Genomic DNA, 16,426 nt, shown 5'->3' with positions numbered 1-16,426 from the left:
GGTGGTGTCTATGTAAAGGAGAGAGGTTCGTTGGATGCAGTGGAGAACCGAAGACAGAGAAGGGGTTAACAGGATTTACTGAACAGGATAATTGAACAAGATATACTCCATGCAGGGAGACAAGACTAGTAACAGCAATGACGGGAATTACGCACAAACACAATGCACGTGAGAAAGATATACAAAAACAAGGTCACTTATCGCTTGCATTTCTTGCGAGGGGAAGGCTGGAAAATTTCCCCACGGCGTTGCAGATTGTGAACAAAGTCTCTGACTCTATTACGGAGGAACGAGAAGCACTGTTTCCCGATGGTGCTGATGTATCCGGTTTGGCTTGGCTTGAGTGAGCTGGAACGTGGAAACTGTCCTTTGTGTAGATTCCTCAGGAATGGCATTGGACAAGAACCGTGGGCACACTCACAGACCGCGGCAGTGGGCGGTCTTCCAGAGTAGTCTCTAGTAACGGAGCGAGTAAGCTTATCTGCAACTGCAGACAGAAGAGGGCTGTCCAGGAAAACAGGGTCAGGCGGTAACTCAGTAGTGTCACAGTCAATCTTAGAGTCACTACGCTGAGGGATGAATGGCGAGGAGTTGTCAGTCAGAGCAGTGGCGAGGGAGACAACTTCCTCCTGTCGTTTTCTCACCAAGTCTGACCCATTCCCACACTCAGTCCTCTTTATATTCCCTGCGCCCCCTGCTGTCCAGCGTGAAGGTCCCCCCCCCCCAGAAAAAACCTTCCCTGGCAACAGTGGTGACAGTCCCAATAGTTCCAGCCTTAAAGGGCGCCGAAAACCACTGACTCTGTCTTGGCTCATCTTCTTACATCTAGGCACTGCCAAAGAGGTACAGTGGACCATGAGTAGAGGAACAGATTAATTTTTAATAAAACAACGCGTTTCGGAGCTGAATAAACTCCTTTCAGGTGAGCTGTGTGCAACACAATGCCGATATGGAAGCTCTGCTGGAAAGAACAAACCTCTGCTAAACAGTGATGTGCTTATTGAGACCTCTACAAGGAGTCTCATTGCACAATGTGAGGTGAAGCTGAAACGCCCATACACCAGCAAAAATTTTTCAACACCTGATCCTCCTCTCCACTCGCTGGGTGTGAGTGTAACAGCTGGAGCAGCAGCCTTCTAGCGTTTGGTTCCATACTTATATCGGAGTTGTGGCACACACAACTCACCCAGAAGAAGGAGTTGATCCAACTCCGAAACGCATTGTTTTTTTAAAATAAATATGTTCTTCTATATTGGGTCCACTGTTCCTCCTTGGCAGCACAGGAAAAACAGAGGGGGTTACAGCAGCCGCTAAATTGTGTTGAGTTAAAACATGACTTTTAATGAGAAAAAAATTAAAATATAATAACACAAACATGCCAAACAAAAAATGGGGGAGAAGGGGAGGTAGCCTAGGAATGAGTTTTACTGCTTGAAACGCGTAGACCCCACCCGTGTCCTTTAATTTCCCTCCACCCCTCCCGTACTCCCCCCATTTTTTGTTTGGCATGTCTTTGTTATTATAATTTTTATTTTTTCTCATTAAAAGTCATGTTTTAGGCTGGTTTCCCACTTGCGTTTTTTTTCGCGGTATTTTAGCGCTAAATAGCGCATGCGTTTTTTTTCCCTATACTTTGCATGGGATGCGCTTATGTGCGCATACACATGCGTTTGTACGCGTTTTTCCGCGCATGCGTTTTGTTGCGGTATGCGCTCGGGCGCACAAAATGCATCCTGTTGCATTTTTTGGGCGTCCGACTTGCCTCAAAAAATCGCATGCGCGCGCAATGCGTTTTTTTTACAGCAAGACACCCATTATAAGTCTATGGGTGCGCATATGTGCGCATTGGCATGCTTATGTATGCGTTTTTTTGCACATGCGTTTTTTTTTGTTAACCATGGAATTTAGGGGTTTGGGTTAGAGTTAGGGTTAGTTAAGGGGGTTTAGGGTCAGGGTTAGGGTTAGGGTCAGGGTTAGGGTCAGGGTTAGGGTTAGGGTCAGGGTTAGGGTTAGTTAGGGTTTAGGGTTTGGGTTAGGGTTAAGTATGGTTTGGTTAAGGGTTAGGGTCAGGGTTAGGGTCAGGGTTAGGGTTAGGGTCAGGGTTAGGGTTAGGGTCAGGGTTAGTTAGGGTTTAGGGTTTGGGTTAGGGTTAAGTATGGTTTGGTTAAGGGTTAGGGTTAGGGTCAGGGTTAGGGTTAGGGTCAGGGTTAGGGTTAGTTAGGGTTTAGGGTTTGGGTTAGGGTTAAGTATGGTTTGGTTAAGGGTTAGGGTCAGGGTTAGGGTTAGGGTTAGGGTCAGGGTTAGGTTTAGGGTCAGGGTTAGGGTTAGGGTCAGGGTTAGTAAAGTCATGGTTTGGGTTAGTGTGAGGGGCCACCTAATGTTTGGAAAAACCGCAAACGCGGTAAAAACGCACTAAAAACGCATACAAACGCATAAAAACGCTGCGTTTTTTTCATGCATGCTCATAAAAATGCTTGAAAAAAACGCAGCAGTTGTATGCTTTTGTATGCGTTTTTTCAATGCGTTTTTTGCGGGAAAAACGCGCTGCAAAAAAAAGCAAGTGTGAAATTAGCCTTAACTCAACACAATTTAGCGGATGCTTTCACCCCTGTTATGAACTCTCTTAATCCGACTTTTGAGGCAAGGCTCCCTCTGGTGCATACTGCTGGTAGTGGAGCTGGTCAACATGATGTTAACCCAACAGCTGCAGAAGATAATTGGAGAAGTGGGGGTAGTGACTGGGACTACATAAGCGAGCAGACTTCTCTCAGTGGCTGCCGGTGATGCTCCTTTCTTTGCTTACTGAGGATTTCTGTCTCCTGCTTGATCCTGCATTTTTCAGCTAAGTGTCATTTGCTAAACCCTTTGCATCTGATCTTGCCTTGCTGTCAGGGGTCAGCTTGACCCCAGGGGCTGCTGGCTCCTGCCCTGTATTTTTGTATCTTGTGTTTGTTTGCTCAGTCCCCTGCTGTATTAGCGTGTTGCTAGCCATCAGTTCACACCTGAGTGCTGATATAGTGGGGGCGAGGTTTGTGCAAACCTCAGTATTTTTGTACATCAGTCGTGTTGGAATTGTTAGGGTTTTTGCGTGATTGCAGACAGTGCCTTTTCTGTCCTGTCCTATTTAGTCAGTGTGGGCCCCATCATTTGCTCAGTCTATTTTCTGTCTGTATTTGTGCTTCATCTTGTCTCACCGACAATATATGTTTGGGGGCTGTCTATTCCTTTGGGGCTCTGCTCCGGGGCAGTTTAGATTTCACCTTTCTGTCTTTAGGCTTAGTTAGTCCTCCGGCTGTGACGAGGCGTCTAGGGCAACATAGGAACGCTCCACTGCTACTGCGACCAACCTCTCTGGTGTTCTGGTGGCATAGCCTATTGTGCTCTCCTCCTCGGTGACCCATTCATAACACACCCCCTTGTTTTTCCTCTGCTTGTTGCCAGCTGCCGGTTTGGCATCCATGCACCGCATTCTCTTGATGGAGACCTCAATTGTACTGCCCCTGGTGAGCTGAATAATCTCTTTCCCCTTTTTTTCATCCTCCTTGACACAAACATCTCCCAACAGAGTATCGCAAATTCAGGTTAGTATAAAAAAATTGGTCCGCTTGCACTACTCATCTCAGGATATGTTGAGCCGAGATAAATGGTAAAGAAGTAGTTCCATTAGGAGATGTCAGGTCAATGCTAACCAAAAGCCAAACAAACGTGGAATACCTGGGTATGGATGGGAGTAGAGTTTAAAATATGGTTTGCATCAAAGTCTTTACAATGTAAGAAAAGCATTATAAATAGGAGCTCCATCATAAACCGGTAGAATGTGCCAGACAGATGCCCGGCGGCGTTTACCTGTGGTGATGGCAGTGATATTCCAGATGAAGGTCAATGTTCCATTGGGACAGATACAACTAGAATTTACACATTGCTGTTGGCATCCCTGCACCGTGAAATTTCGAGAACTTATCAGGATTGCCTGGATCTATGTGACATAAATGGTAAATTACAGAATGGTACTTTACGGGAAAGAACATAAATGATAGATTTCATCCATATTAATCAATTTCATGGGGGTTTTTTGTGTAAGTGGTAAAAAAAAAATCCTAAATTTGTTAAAAAAAGGCACCATTTTCAGAGACATTTTTTGGGATCTTGGGTTGGGTGAGGGCTTATTCTGTGCGTGCTGAGCTGACATTTTTATTGATACGAATTTGGAGTAGATCTTTTGATCGCCCGTTATTGCATTTTATTACAATGTAGCGGCGACCAAAAAAACATAATTCTGGCGTTTTGACTCTATTTCTCGTTACGCCGTTTAGCAATCGGGTTAGTTCTTTTTTTATATTGATAGTTTGAGCGATTCTGAACACAGCGATACCAAATATGTTTATATTTACAGTAATTTTTTATTGTTTTAATTTGAATGGGCGAATGATGGGTGAGTTGAACGTTTATATTTTTTTTTAATATTTTTAAAAACTTTTTTTTTACTTTTCGCATGCTTCAATAGCCTACGTGGAAAGCTAAAAGCTGCAGTACTTTTATCGCTTCTGCTACACACCAGGTGATGATCAGATCGCCTGTGTGTAGCAGAAATGCTCACTTGCCATGAGCGCCGACCATGGCAATGGCAACCATAGAGGTCATGCCAACCCATCGGTGACCCGCGATCGTGTGACGGGGTCACTGATGGGCGGAGCCAGTGACGCGCTTCCTGTAAGTCAGAGATTGATAGCGGCATTTAACTAGCTAACAGCCGCAGGTGGATCGCGATTCCACCTGCAGCTGTTGTGGGCACATGTAAGCTGTACAAATCAGCTGTCATGTGCCTGGAAACTTGCAGGCTCAGTGCCGGAGCCCGCACCAAACAGGGAGAAACCGACGTGTGTGTATTATCATGGCACATTTCGGAAAGGGGTTAAATATGATGCATGTTATTAATTTTACAAAATTGTAACCATGGATTTCACCATAGGGTGAAAATCACAGCAAATCTACAACACAACCTGCATGTAAGGCTGCGTTCCCAGGATAACTATTTGGTAAGTTTTAGTGATGAGCGAATGTGCTGCTCAGATAAGGCGTTATCATGCTCGGGTGCTAACCGAGTGACTTCAGCGTGTTCGAATAATATGTTCAGGTCCCCGTGGTTGCATGTCTGTTTGACAGCCCCAACATATGCAGGGATTGCCTAACAAACAGGCTGTCGAACATCCGCGAGACATGCAGCTTCGGGGACTTGAACATATTTTTCCAGCACGCCGCAGACACTCAGCACCCGAGCATGCTCAGATAACAACTTATCCCAGTACGTTCGCTCATCACTAGTAAATTTTTGATGTAGCAGATATTTCTGCATCTTTTAGCTAAAGTAGGTTACTTGCCTTTTTATTCATTGCGCTTTTTCATGCGTTTTTATTACTTTTTTACTCTGCATTTTTTTGCCATGTAATGTGTTAAATGCTTGATTCTTGATTCTTCCTGGTATTTTGGCGCAGTCAAAACTTTATTGATACGGTCATGTGCGAATTACATGCATTTTTAGTGCTTTTCCGAAGTAGAAAGGCACTAAAAACACGTGTATATATATACCCGCAAGAGGGATTGACCTGATGTGAATATGAAAAATACATCGCAGGTCAGTTTCTTGCACCATAAAGAAAACATAGTGGGAATGAGACTAAATCCCATCCATTCTGCTAGAATTGTAAGACGCTTCGAAAAAACACAATGCCAAAAACTCACCAAAAACTCCCTGTTTGAATGTAAATTAATATATGAAACCTGCTCCAAAATCAGCAAGGATGGTTTGTCACAGGTGAACAAAATGGATCGAAATTGACCAATTTTTGCATGAAAATTTCACCGTTTGCAGTGCAAAATTTGGAATCTTTAGTTAATCCATGTCAAAATTCACAAGTCTGGATTTTAATACAGATTTGAAGAAAAAAATCCACCGAGAAATATTTTTATGTGTTAACTTATCCAAATCTTAGCTATAAGGGTATGTCCGGTACGTCCACATACGGCAGATTTTGCATCTCGGTTTGTGGGTGGAAAATTGGAAGTAAATTACTGTAGCCATGAAAATGGGTGAGTTTAACAAAATCTACAGAGGAAATGTGCACATTTTAAATTCACAAGATAAGATGCAGATTTTCATCACAGATTTCACCCAACAGGTGGAGGAAAATCATGCGGCAAATCCAGGTCGAAATCGATGGCAAATTTTTGTCAGAGATTTTGATCTAGATTTGTGGTGAAATCTGCAGCGGAAACTTGTGGCCATGTTTTACAGGAATCTTTTCTTTTTATAACTCACCTTTATATAGTAATCAAGGTGATTAAAGACATTGACTTTGAGGACGAGGATCTCTCCTAGGACGATGGAACACGGCAGATCAAAGTCTACAACGAAGGGTTTGAAGACCGTTATACAAGCGTCAGGGGAGAGGCCGAAACCAAGGTCTCCAACGCAGAAGACTCTGGCACTGAATTGTGTGACGGTGTCTGGAGCGATGACTGATATGTCTGCTTCATTAGAGTCACTGAAAAAAAAAGTCAGATGAAGGGAAAAAAAATGATTAAAAAAGCATACGTGCAAGACAGTATGTCCATTAAGTCTGAACAACAAACCAAGCAATCCAGAGGGTGTTTGCATGCAAAGTATAGGTGATGACTCCTTGATCATTGGGGATCTGAGAGCTGGGATCTCCACCGTTCATGGACATGGGGGTGAACAATCCTGTTAGCATGGGTGGTCAAGAGCCGGAATCTCCAGGAGTGGACCCTCTGGACCGTGGCACCGAGGGGCCCCCGGCAACCTGCAAGGTGGAACCGACCCCTATACAGGGACCATTAGGAGCAGGCCCAGGGGTTCAAGTACCACGGTAGCCGGTACCGAGAGGGGCGGCTCAGGATGGACTGGAGTAGGAGTGCGGGACTGAAGTGTAGACTGTAAGGCTGGAACGTGGAGAGATGGCTGGAGCGGAACACAGGAGACCGGACTGGAGTAGGACTGTAGGAGTGTGGACAACTGGATGGAGCAGGAACACTGGAGGCAGGACTGGAGTAGGATGGAACAGGAACACAGGAATAGGACTGGAGTAGGACTGTAGGAGTGTGGATAACTGGATGGAGCAGGAACACCGGAGGCAAGACTGGAGTAGGATGGAACAGGAACACAGGAACAGGACTGGAGTAGGACTGTAGGAGTGTGGATAGCTGGATGGAGCAGGCACACCAGAGGCAGGACTGGATTAGGATGCAACAGGAACAGGACTGGAGTAGGACTGTAGGAGTGTGGATAGCTGGATGGAGCAGGAACACCGGAGGCAGGACTGGAGTAGGATGGAACAGGAACACAGAAACAGGACTGGAGTAGGACGGAACAGGAACGCAGGAGTGGAGGAGGAGGGAACAGGAACACTGGAGCACGACGGAGAATTATGCAGGGAACACGGATGACAGGGCTGCGAGGCTGCTTCAGGAAACACCGAGGACGGAATCGAGAGGCTGCAGAGAGCACACGAGGAAGCAGGGCCCAGTGTGCAAGGTAACACAATGATCAGGCACCTCCCTCAGGGGGAAGCGGCCTGATATGGCCCCGTCTGGTCTGCCATTGGTCCGAAGGTGCTTCCGGGTCAGGGCACAGCCGGAGCACAAGAAGCAGAAGGGAGGCGCGGCCTATGGCGCATGCGCATTGCATGCAGAGACGGCGTCGGCTGCGAGCCGGTCAGAGGTGACCGCCGTGGCCATCGGGCGGCGAGGGACTGCGGCGTGGGAGCGGAGGCCGGGTGAGTATGTTGGAGCGGCGTGACAAGTCCCCCACTTGAATGCAATGGCAGTCAAGCATATGTACTACCATTATTTTCTAAATTAAGTCATTTTAACAGGAGTTTACCTGCCCTACATTTTGATCAATGAACACAAAAGCCACCCAACCATGTCAAGGTGTTCCTAGATACGGATGGTCCTGATCGGGACATCAGCATTTGACAGTGGCATTTCACAGGTTAACAATTGCTTCACTCCACCGGCGATCATTAGGGGAAGGTCCTGGGTGTAACACACAGCCACGATCCGCCCTGTGAGCCCACTCCACGCTCAGCGGATGTCGTGAAAGGGGGTTAATGTACATTGCTTTCAATTAACGATGGTTGTTTCAGGGCAGACTAAGGCTGGTTTCACATTAGCGCTTTTTAAGCGCACGCACGGCCGGGGGTAGCTCCGCCCCCGAGCCGGCTCTCTGCCCGGCGTGCCCGCCCCTTGCTTGTAGCGCCGCCTCCTAGCGCACAGCGGCGCCTGTGATCGGCGCACCCTATCTTTAGCATAGGGTGCGCAGATCGTGCGCAGGCCGTGCGCTAGTTGCGCTTTGACCTGCGCTGCGCACTTTTGACGGTGCGCCGTGCGCGCCAAAATCAAACTTTTCGGATTTTGGCACGCACGGCGCACCGTCAAAAGTGCGCAGCGCAGGTCAAAGCGCAACTAGCGCACGGCCTGCGCACGATCTGCGCACCCTATGCTAAAGATAGGGTGCGCCGATCGCAGGCGCCGCTGTGCGCTAGGAGGCGGCGCTACAAGCAAGGGGCGGGCACGCCGGGCAGAGAGCCGGCTCGGGGGCGGAGCTACCCCCGGCCGTGCGCTTAAAAAGCGCTAATGTGAAACCAGCCTAATTCTAATCTAATTCTAAGGATTGATTCATTTTGGGGAGATCCCACTGGAGTTTTACAGGGAAGGAAAAAGTCTGCATGTTAGCTCTGGAAAACTCTCTCCCGTGTCTCCTATAAGTAACAAGAAAACTACTTTCAAATTTAACCATCATGAAAATATGATAATTATTCCCCAAGTCCTACAGAAGATGGTGATCCCAGTATGGAGAAAAAATGGTAAAACTTGAGCAGTGGAAGCCTTATTTTCCTAACAGTACTGACCCAATGGAGACGAGGTCAAATAGCCAGGTTTCAGGGAGAGGTTTCCTGCCCAAATCCGTCCTGCCAGGTACAATACTTTCAGGTGCCATCACCGGCTCTTTTTTTGCTATGGAAAATTGCAAAAATCATTGAAAGTTGCCTCTTTATAGAATTTCATCAATGCGTAATTTAGAGTTTCTAAATTTGAAAATCTCAAATTCTTTATCTTACAGTTTTCATAATTTATAAAAAGTTCCACAAAGTTAAAGTGAACTTGTCAGCAGGATTGTGCATAGTAACCTGCACACAGTGTCAGGTCGGCTCCATTATACTGAATAAAAGGATGCCTTTGCTGATGAAATCCATCTTGTGCTTCTTTTTTAATCCTTATTTTTAGTTTTTGTCCTAAGGCGGGGGTCATGTATATGTGGTGCTCTAATTATATATCCGTAATGCCGACTGCTGACAGGTCACAGATCCCTCACTTTATACAAAAAAAAGGCTGCACTCTGTCGTGCTAAAGCATGTCAATGTGAAATATGAATAGCAATACGGCTTCTGAATATTAGGAAAAAAAAATTACAGCAGGTTCCTACATACCCATAAATGCAGAGAGGAAACACAAAAATTGAGCTTGATCTAAGTTGGTACACATGCAGCCCATAAACGCATGTTCACATTAGCCATAAAACATACAAAACCTACAAGAGACAAAATGAGCAAAAAAACCTGCTGTAACTAAATAAGTAAAAAGCAAAAGTGCATTTAAATAACACAAAGTTCTTAGTAATACTGTTTTTGATCAAAAATAGCATAAAAGCCATCCCACCGGCGACAAGGTGACTCTGATCGGGACGGTCCTACACTGTCTAATATTAAAAACCTTACCCTGTGTCATTCTGTGCAAGCAGGGTGAGGCCTACCTTTTCTGAGCTGGAAATTGTATTTTACGGTTTCTACAGACTGGTGTCCACTGGATGGGACCCAGTTCTTTTGTCTGCCCTTATTCACAAACTGACACAGGGTAAGGTTTTTAATATTAGACAGTGTAGGACTGTCCCGATCAGAGTCACCTTGTCGACGGTGGGATGGCTTTTATGCTATTTTTTATGAAAAACAGTATTACTAAGAACTCTGTGTTATTTAAATGCACTTTTGCTTTTTACTTATTTAGTTACAGCATACTCATTTTGTCTCTTAGGCCGGTTTCACATTTGCGCTTTATGGCGCAGCGACGGCCGCTAAGCCCCGCCCCCTGCCGGCTCCCTGCCCGCCCCATCCGGTCATCGCCGCCTACTAGCGCACATGGACGCTTGCGATCTGCGCACCCTATCTTTAGCATAGGGTGCGCAGATCGTGCGCTGGCAGGATTTTGCAGTGCGCTGTGCACTTTTGAAGTGCATGTTGCATTTCGGCGCGCACGGGCGCACCTTCAAAAGTGCGCAGCGCACGGCAAAATCCTGCTAGCGCACGGCCAGCGCACGATCTGCGCACCCTATGCTAAAGATAGGGTGCGCAGATCGCAAGCGTCCATGTGCGCTAGTAGGCAGCGATGACCGGATGGGGCAGGCAGGGAGCCGGCAGGGGGCGGGGCTTAGCGGCGGCCGTGCGCAGGCCGTCGCAGCGCCATAAAGCGCAAATGTGAAACCGGCCTTAGAAATACATTTTGGGAGAACTGGGTTATGAAATACATATTCCTTATTACATAGATACTCTCAAAATGCTATATGATACATGAAAGGACTATCAGAGAGCCTAATTTAAGTCCAAAACTCTTTGGTCAAAACAACTAAAGGCAGATATAAGTAAAGAAAATCAATGTCTTTATTGAAAATTACATAAATACCAATAATAATCCACAATAGTAAAATACAAAACGTACTCAAGAACAGGCGGGCAGCTATATAACCATATAAGCAATGGTTAGCACCATCAAAATTAAAGTGCATAGTGCAACTCTTTTTAAATAGCCATGACATTTTTACATAAATTATGTCCGTGTAAGCAATGCAGAGAGGGCATTATTAAAAGAGTTAAAACAACTCCATTGTTGGACTAATAGATACAATAACCCACATAGTGTGCCAATTAAATAATGATCCAAAGATGCAAAATTAGCATGTGAATGATCGCTAAAACCGCCTCATACAAAGCTTACCCATGATGGATGCATGACCAGAGCGCAGATGCCCCGACGCGCGTTTCGCTGTGGCTTCCTCTGCCCCCCACACACACACACACACACATTCACCCAGGAATTCAGACATCAGCCTGAGAGAGGTATTCATACAGGTAGGAACCCATCAGTGTTTTTGAGACCACCTTGACAATGGTTGATGGGCAGATATAATTTGGCCAAATTTTATGCTAAGCTTCTCAAAATGTTTTCCTAATATTCAGAAGCCACATTGCTATTCATATTTCATATATTTCACATTCACTGACATGCTTTAGCACCCCCGCCTTAGGACACGAGCATATCATTAACTAAAAACTAAAAATAAGGATTAAAAAAGAAGCACCAGATGGATGTCATCAACAAAGGAATCATTTTATTCAGTATAACGCCGCCGACCTGACACTGTGTGTAGGTTACTATGCACAACAGGTTCCCTTTAAGTCACTTTATAACTATGAGCAAGATTTTGCCCGTAGTACTTTTTTTTGGGGAAACAGGCAGTAATTTGGCTTCTCTCTCCTGTTAAATATGTGATGTTGCTTTGGACTTTGCATAAGGCATTTATCTTCACAGCTGCATGCACTATTCTGCTGAGGGCCATTGGAAACAGTCAACAAGTTGGTCAATGAACCCAATTCTAAAGCCCATGACCCAATGTAGAGTAAATGTTGCATTTTTTGATTAATTTAGCTGTCGGTGAAAGTGGATGTGACTCCGGCCCTCTGTGCATTTAACCCATTAACGACCAGAGGAATTTTTGTTTTTTTGCATTTTTATTTTTTTTTTGCTCCCCTTCTTCCCAGAGCCATAACTTTTTTTTTTTATCTTATTTTTTGTTCAAAATGGTCATGTGAGGACTTGTTTTTTTTGCAGGATGAGATGTACTTTTGAACAACACCATTGGTTTTAACATACCATGTACTAGAAAACAGGAAAAAAAATTCCAAGTTGCAGTGAAATTGCAAAAAAAAAAAAAAGTGCAATCCCAGAGTTTGTTTTTTGGGGGGTTTTTTTATACCATGTTCGCTAAATGCTAAAAACTGACCTGCCATTATGATTCTCCAAGTTCATAGACACCAAGCATGTCTAGGTTCTTTTTTATTTACATGGAGAAAAAAAATTCCAAAGTTTGTTTTCTTTTAAAAAAAAAATTGCGCCATATTCCGATACCCGTAGCGTCTCAATTTTTCGGGATCTCGAGTTGGGTGAGAGTTTATTTTCTGTGCGCCGAGTTGATGTTTTTATTATACCATTTTGGTGCAGATACGATCTTCTGATCGCCCGTTATTGCATTTTAATGCAATGTTGCGGCGACCAAAAAAAACTCAATTCTGGCATTTTGACCTTTTTTTTTCTCTTTACGTCGTTTATCGAGCGGGTTAATTTATGATCAGAAATCACCCTGGATTTTACTCTTTCCAATGCTTAATGCAAAATCATAATGATGTAATGCCATCAACAAAAATAAGAGTCAAAAATACTTCTCTGACCCTCAGGAACAGAAACTTTAGGCAAAGAGCAGAGCTCCAGCTCCTTCTGCGGCTGCACGATTTCACAATTCGTCAGCACTTTCACTCCAGCATCCTGGTAGAAGATGCAAAGAAATAAAGAGCGGAGAAACATTTCAAGGGATTCTAAAATAAAATCTTATCTAACATGTAAATCTAAGGCTTGTATATGACAATCGCTCTACAATCGCTTTTTTTTTTTTAACTAATTAAGAAAAAAAAAATACCTAGATAAGGCTATGTTCACACGTTGCATTTTTGCAATTTTTTTAACGCAATGTTTAAGCTGCACTTACGGTAAGCTATTGACAAAAAAGCAAGTTTTGCTTAGTTATTGCTGGTTTTTTTCCTTAGTTTTTGTTGCGTTTTTTGCTGTGTTTCTATTGCGGCGTTTTTCTGAGGGTTCATGTTGACAATGTTTAATGCATAAAAAAATAATGTGATTCAACTTCATCAGTTTTTTTGGCACCAAAAACGAAGCAAAACCCGATGCCTGCTTTTTTGCACTGCCCATTGCTTTCAATGGGTGAAATATGCTGCAAAAAAACGCTAGCAAAATTCTAAAAGAAGTGACATGCTGTATTTTGCAAAACGCAGATCTTTGGCAAAACAGTCAGGAAAAAAAAAAAACAATGCGTGTGCATGAGATTTCTGAAATCTCATAGACTTTGCTGGTACTGTGAAACGCAGCTGTAAATTTGCCTAAAAAGCAACAACAAAAAAATGCAACATGTGAACATAGCCGTATACTGCATTTAAAAAGTAAATAAATGAACACACCACCTGAAAAAGTGTAATGTATGACCTGAGTTTAATTTCATTATTTACATTTTACTATCTAGGCTTGCACAAGATCGATCTTTCTATAGGACGTTCATCCATCAAGCCGCCATGATTCGAGGCCTAGACGAAGACGGTTAAATAAATAAAATAAATATGTGTGACGTAGATATGAATTCACTAGACCTGGTGAAATTAAAGAAGCCCTCCTCTTCCTCCTTCCATCAAAGTTTTATCCTCCTTAGTATATTGCAGTCATCATGGTATATAGCGCTGTGTACTTACAATTGCTTATTTTGCCTTTCTACCCAGATAATTCTTCTCATTCCTCTGCTCTATGTAGAAACAGGAAGTCTCTTGTCCCTGCATTTATCATTCCCCTCTTCACCTCCTGACCCAGAGGCTTCTTCTTCTTCCCTGCCGGGGACTTTTGCAGTGAGTCATGAGTCATGAAGGGAAAATTGACCTTCTTTTTCTACATAGAGCTTAGAAGGATTCAGATTGTCAGTTTTTAATCAAGTGACATCATAGACCTAATGGAAAAGAGAAGAATTATCTAGGTAGAAAGGCAAAATGAGCAATTGTAAGTAAACAGTGCAATATAATGTTATGACTGCAATATATTAAGAGGAACGCAACTTTGATGGGAGGGATTCTTTAAGCAATTTGCACGAATTGCCTAAAATAGCCAGCCAATTATTTTTGACATCAGACAGAATATAATCACAGGAATCAAGGCGGGCTTCCCCATAATGTATTGCAGTTATCACATCACATAGTATAGCACAACTAATCAGTAAAGGCCATCATAGTCTGTATAAAAGCCAAGGCAGGGAATGCAGCAGCCACTTTATGGTGAATCTGGACGGTGAGAAGCAGTCACAGCTTAGCCACAGAGATAGGGAAGAGAAAGCCATAAAACACTGAACAAATTGTACAGTGTGTACAGGCAGGACAAAAAAAAAAGAAGATTAGTGTTTGAGGGAAAGAGAATAATGTAATTTACATTTTACAGGGTAATGGGAGGCTTCGTAGTACTTTTGATTTAAATTTGGCAAATTTCACTCATCTTTTGTGCAAAGGCAAGCTTAAGAGGACCGATTAATGAGGGGAAAAGTGGACAAACAAAACAGAAAACAAGATGCAACTCATGGAAGAGCAGAGGGTGGATGCCGAAAAGATGTTTTACATACCTTAAATAAGCAGCGCACATCCACATAATCATTTCCCAAATGTCGTATAAAAGACCAAGGCCACCAGCATTTGAAGAAGCGGTATAGGTCCTCATCTACGATGTCCGGATAGCCACCTCTTATTGAATCTTGGCAAAACATATCAAAGAACTGAGACATATAAAATAAATTGTTTTTTATTAAAGGGAGCCCCGACCAAGTATTGCGTGCATTTACTGATCATACATTTCAGTAGGACAATATTCCGGATTTTACAATCATTATTCAAGCTGGTGTTATAAAGTATTCTAATTTACTGAGATAATGACTTTTGGGTTTTCACTGGCTGTAAGCCATAATCATCAACATTACCAGAAATAAACCCGTGAAATAGATCACTCTGTGTGTAATGACTCTATAGAACATAGGAGAGTCACTTTTTGTATTGAAGAACGGAAATAAATTAAACTTTTTGATGATATTCTAATGTTGTGAGAAACACCTTCTAGGTCCATTCTGCAGGCAGCATGATGTTCAGGGATCTGAGCAGATTTGAATAGGCTTGTGAAAAAAAAGATCCAGTATAAGGAGTCATTTAGCTTCTATCCGTGTTTTGCATGAATAGGAGGACAAGTACCCATTATAGTGTATGGGGCTGTTCTTGTGTTCATGATTTTTTGCTGAGTCGTCTGAAAAAAGGCGTAAACATGTCCATTTTTGATCCGAGTCTATGTGTCCATCCATGTGCAATCCGCGTGTTGTCTGTTTTTAATAATGCCATGCAGTAAAGAAGCTTTGCAATTTTTTTAGCATTTCAGAAAATCACTGATGACACACTGACGCTAAAAAGTGAGCAAACACTGATTAAAATCTGACCCAAAACTTTGACAATTAGTTGTTTTTTTTTACCGTACAAGAAAAATCACTGTCTTCTTAATGAAACTTAAATTGTCGTTTTTTTTTCCTTTTTAATCCCTACTTGTACTTGGCTTAGGAGTCACATGGGTGGTCCTAATCATTGATTGACAGACTCCCCTGTTTAAGTCTATGCAATCAGCGAGTGAATTCCCAATTTCTGTCTGATGGTCCTCGGTAAATACCCTCTATGAATGAAATGAGTGGTATATGTCTATAAGGAGCTAGACAGCATGGAAATAAGAAGTTCTCACTTGCAGATAGAGGGGCCTGATATTAGTTTCCCCTCCATGTTTTTTTCCCCCCACGATTCTAGAGCTAATCCCAAACAACTTGGACAGGTGAGTCCTGCACAGGTTCTTACCACCCAGTAGAGATGGGAGCCAGAAGTCATAGCATCCAGCATTCCAACTATTTCTTACCTTTTCGAGAGTGAACTCGTCTTCATTGTTGCTTTTATCCACAGCTCGGATTGAGCACACAGATCCAGCCGAGGAACATATTTTGAGATCCAACCTATCTTTCGGCAGGACAACTTTCCGTGGAAATTTTAACGAAGCCTGTCAAATTAACAGACTGTACTCACCAAGGAGTGAGAAACTTATAGTGAAATCTCAGACTGTACTACAAGTTTATGACTTTACGTATTAAACACAATAGCTGAAAAACAATTTAAATTTATCAAGTACATTATAGTAAAACTTTGACATAACGTGTCAGAAGTTTGGATCGATGGGGATCTCGCTAAAAAAAAATTGGAGCTCTAATCTCCTTCCATAAGTAAGTCTATGAGCCCATCTTCAGAGATGGAGGAGAGCCGCAGTCGAGTGAAGGTTCCTGCTCTTTCATATTAGTGATCGGTGGAGGTTTCAGCCCAGTTCCACTGCCTACAAAAGTATGAAGAAGATTTACTCCCAAAATTATAAATATAACCCAATTAAATAAAAGCTTTTGAATAGTCATTCT

At 43.3% G+C, this 16,426-nt stretch overlaps 1 protein-coding gene across 1 annotated transcript in view; it reads right to left on the bottom strand.

Annotated features, from left to right (window-relative positions):
- LOC141056094 (alpha-2-macroglobulin-like protein 1) overlaps positions 1-16,170 on the bottom strand; it is an 80,927-nt gene extending 64,757 nt beyond the window's left edge. The window contains exons 1-7 of the mRNA XM_073552751.1: positions 16,150-16,170; positions 15,883-16,020; positions 14,567-14,716; positions 12,576-12,669; positions 8,928-9,033; positions 6,317-6,542; positions 3,847-3,976 (exon numbers count right to left, since the gene is read on the bottom strand). Of these exons, the coding sequence (XP_073408852.1) occupies positions 3,847-3,976; positions 6,317-6,542; positions 8,928-9,033; positions 12,576-12,669; positions 14,567-14,716; positions 15,883-16,020; positions 16,150-16,170 (865 nt within the window). The remainder of the gene's footprint in view (positions 1-3,846; positions 3,977-6,316; positions 6,543-8,927; positions 9,034-12,575; positions 12,670-14,566; positions 14,717-15,882; positions 16,021-16,149) is intronic.
- Between the last annotated feature and the right edge of the window lie 256 nt (positions 16,171-16,426).

Source organism: Dendrobates tinctorius, unplaced genomic scaffold (assembly GCF_039654945.1).
Source record: "Dendrobates tinctorius isolate UK_male_01 unplaced genomic scaffold, ASM3965494v1 ptg000196l, whole genome shotgun sequence".
Taxonomy (NCBI): domain Eukaryota; kingdom Metazoa; phylum Chordata; class Amphibia; order Anura; family Dendrobatidae; genus Dendrobates; species Dendrobates tinctorius.
This window is presented reverse-complemented; position numbering and strand designations above follow the sequence as displayed.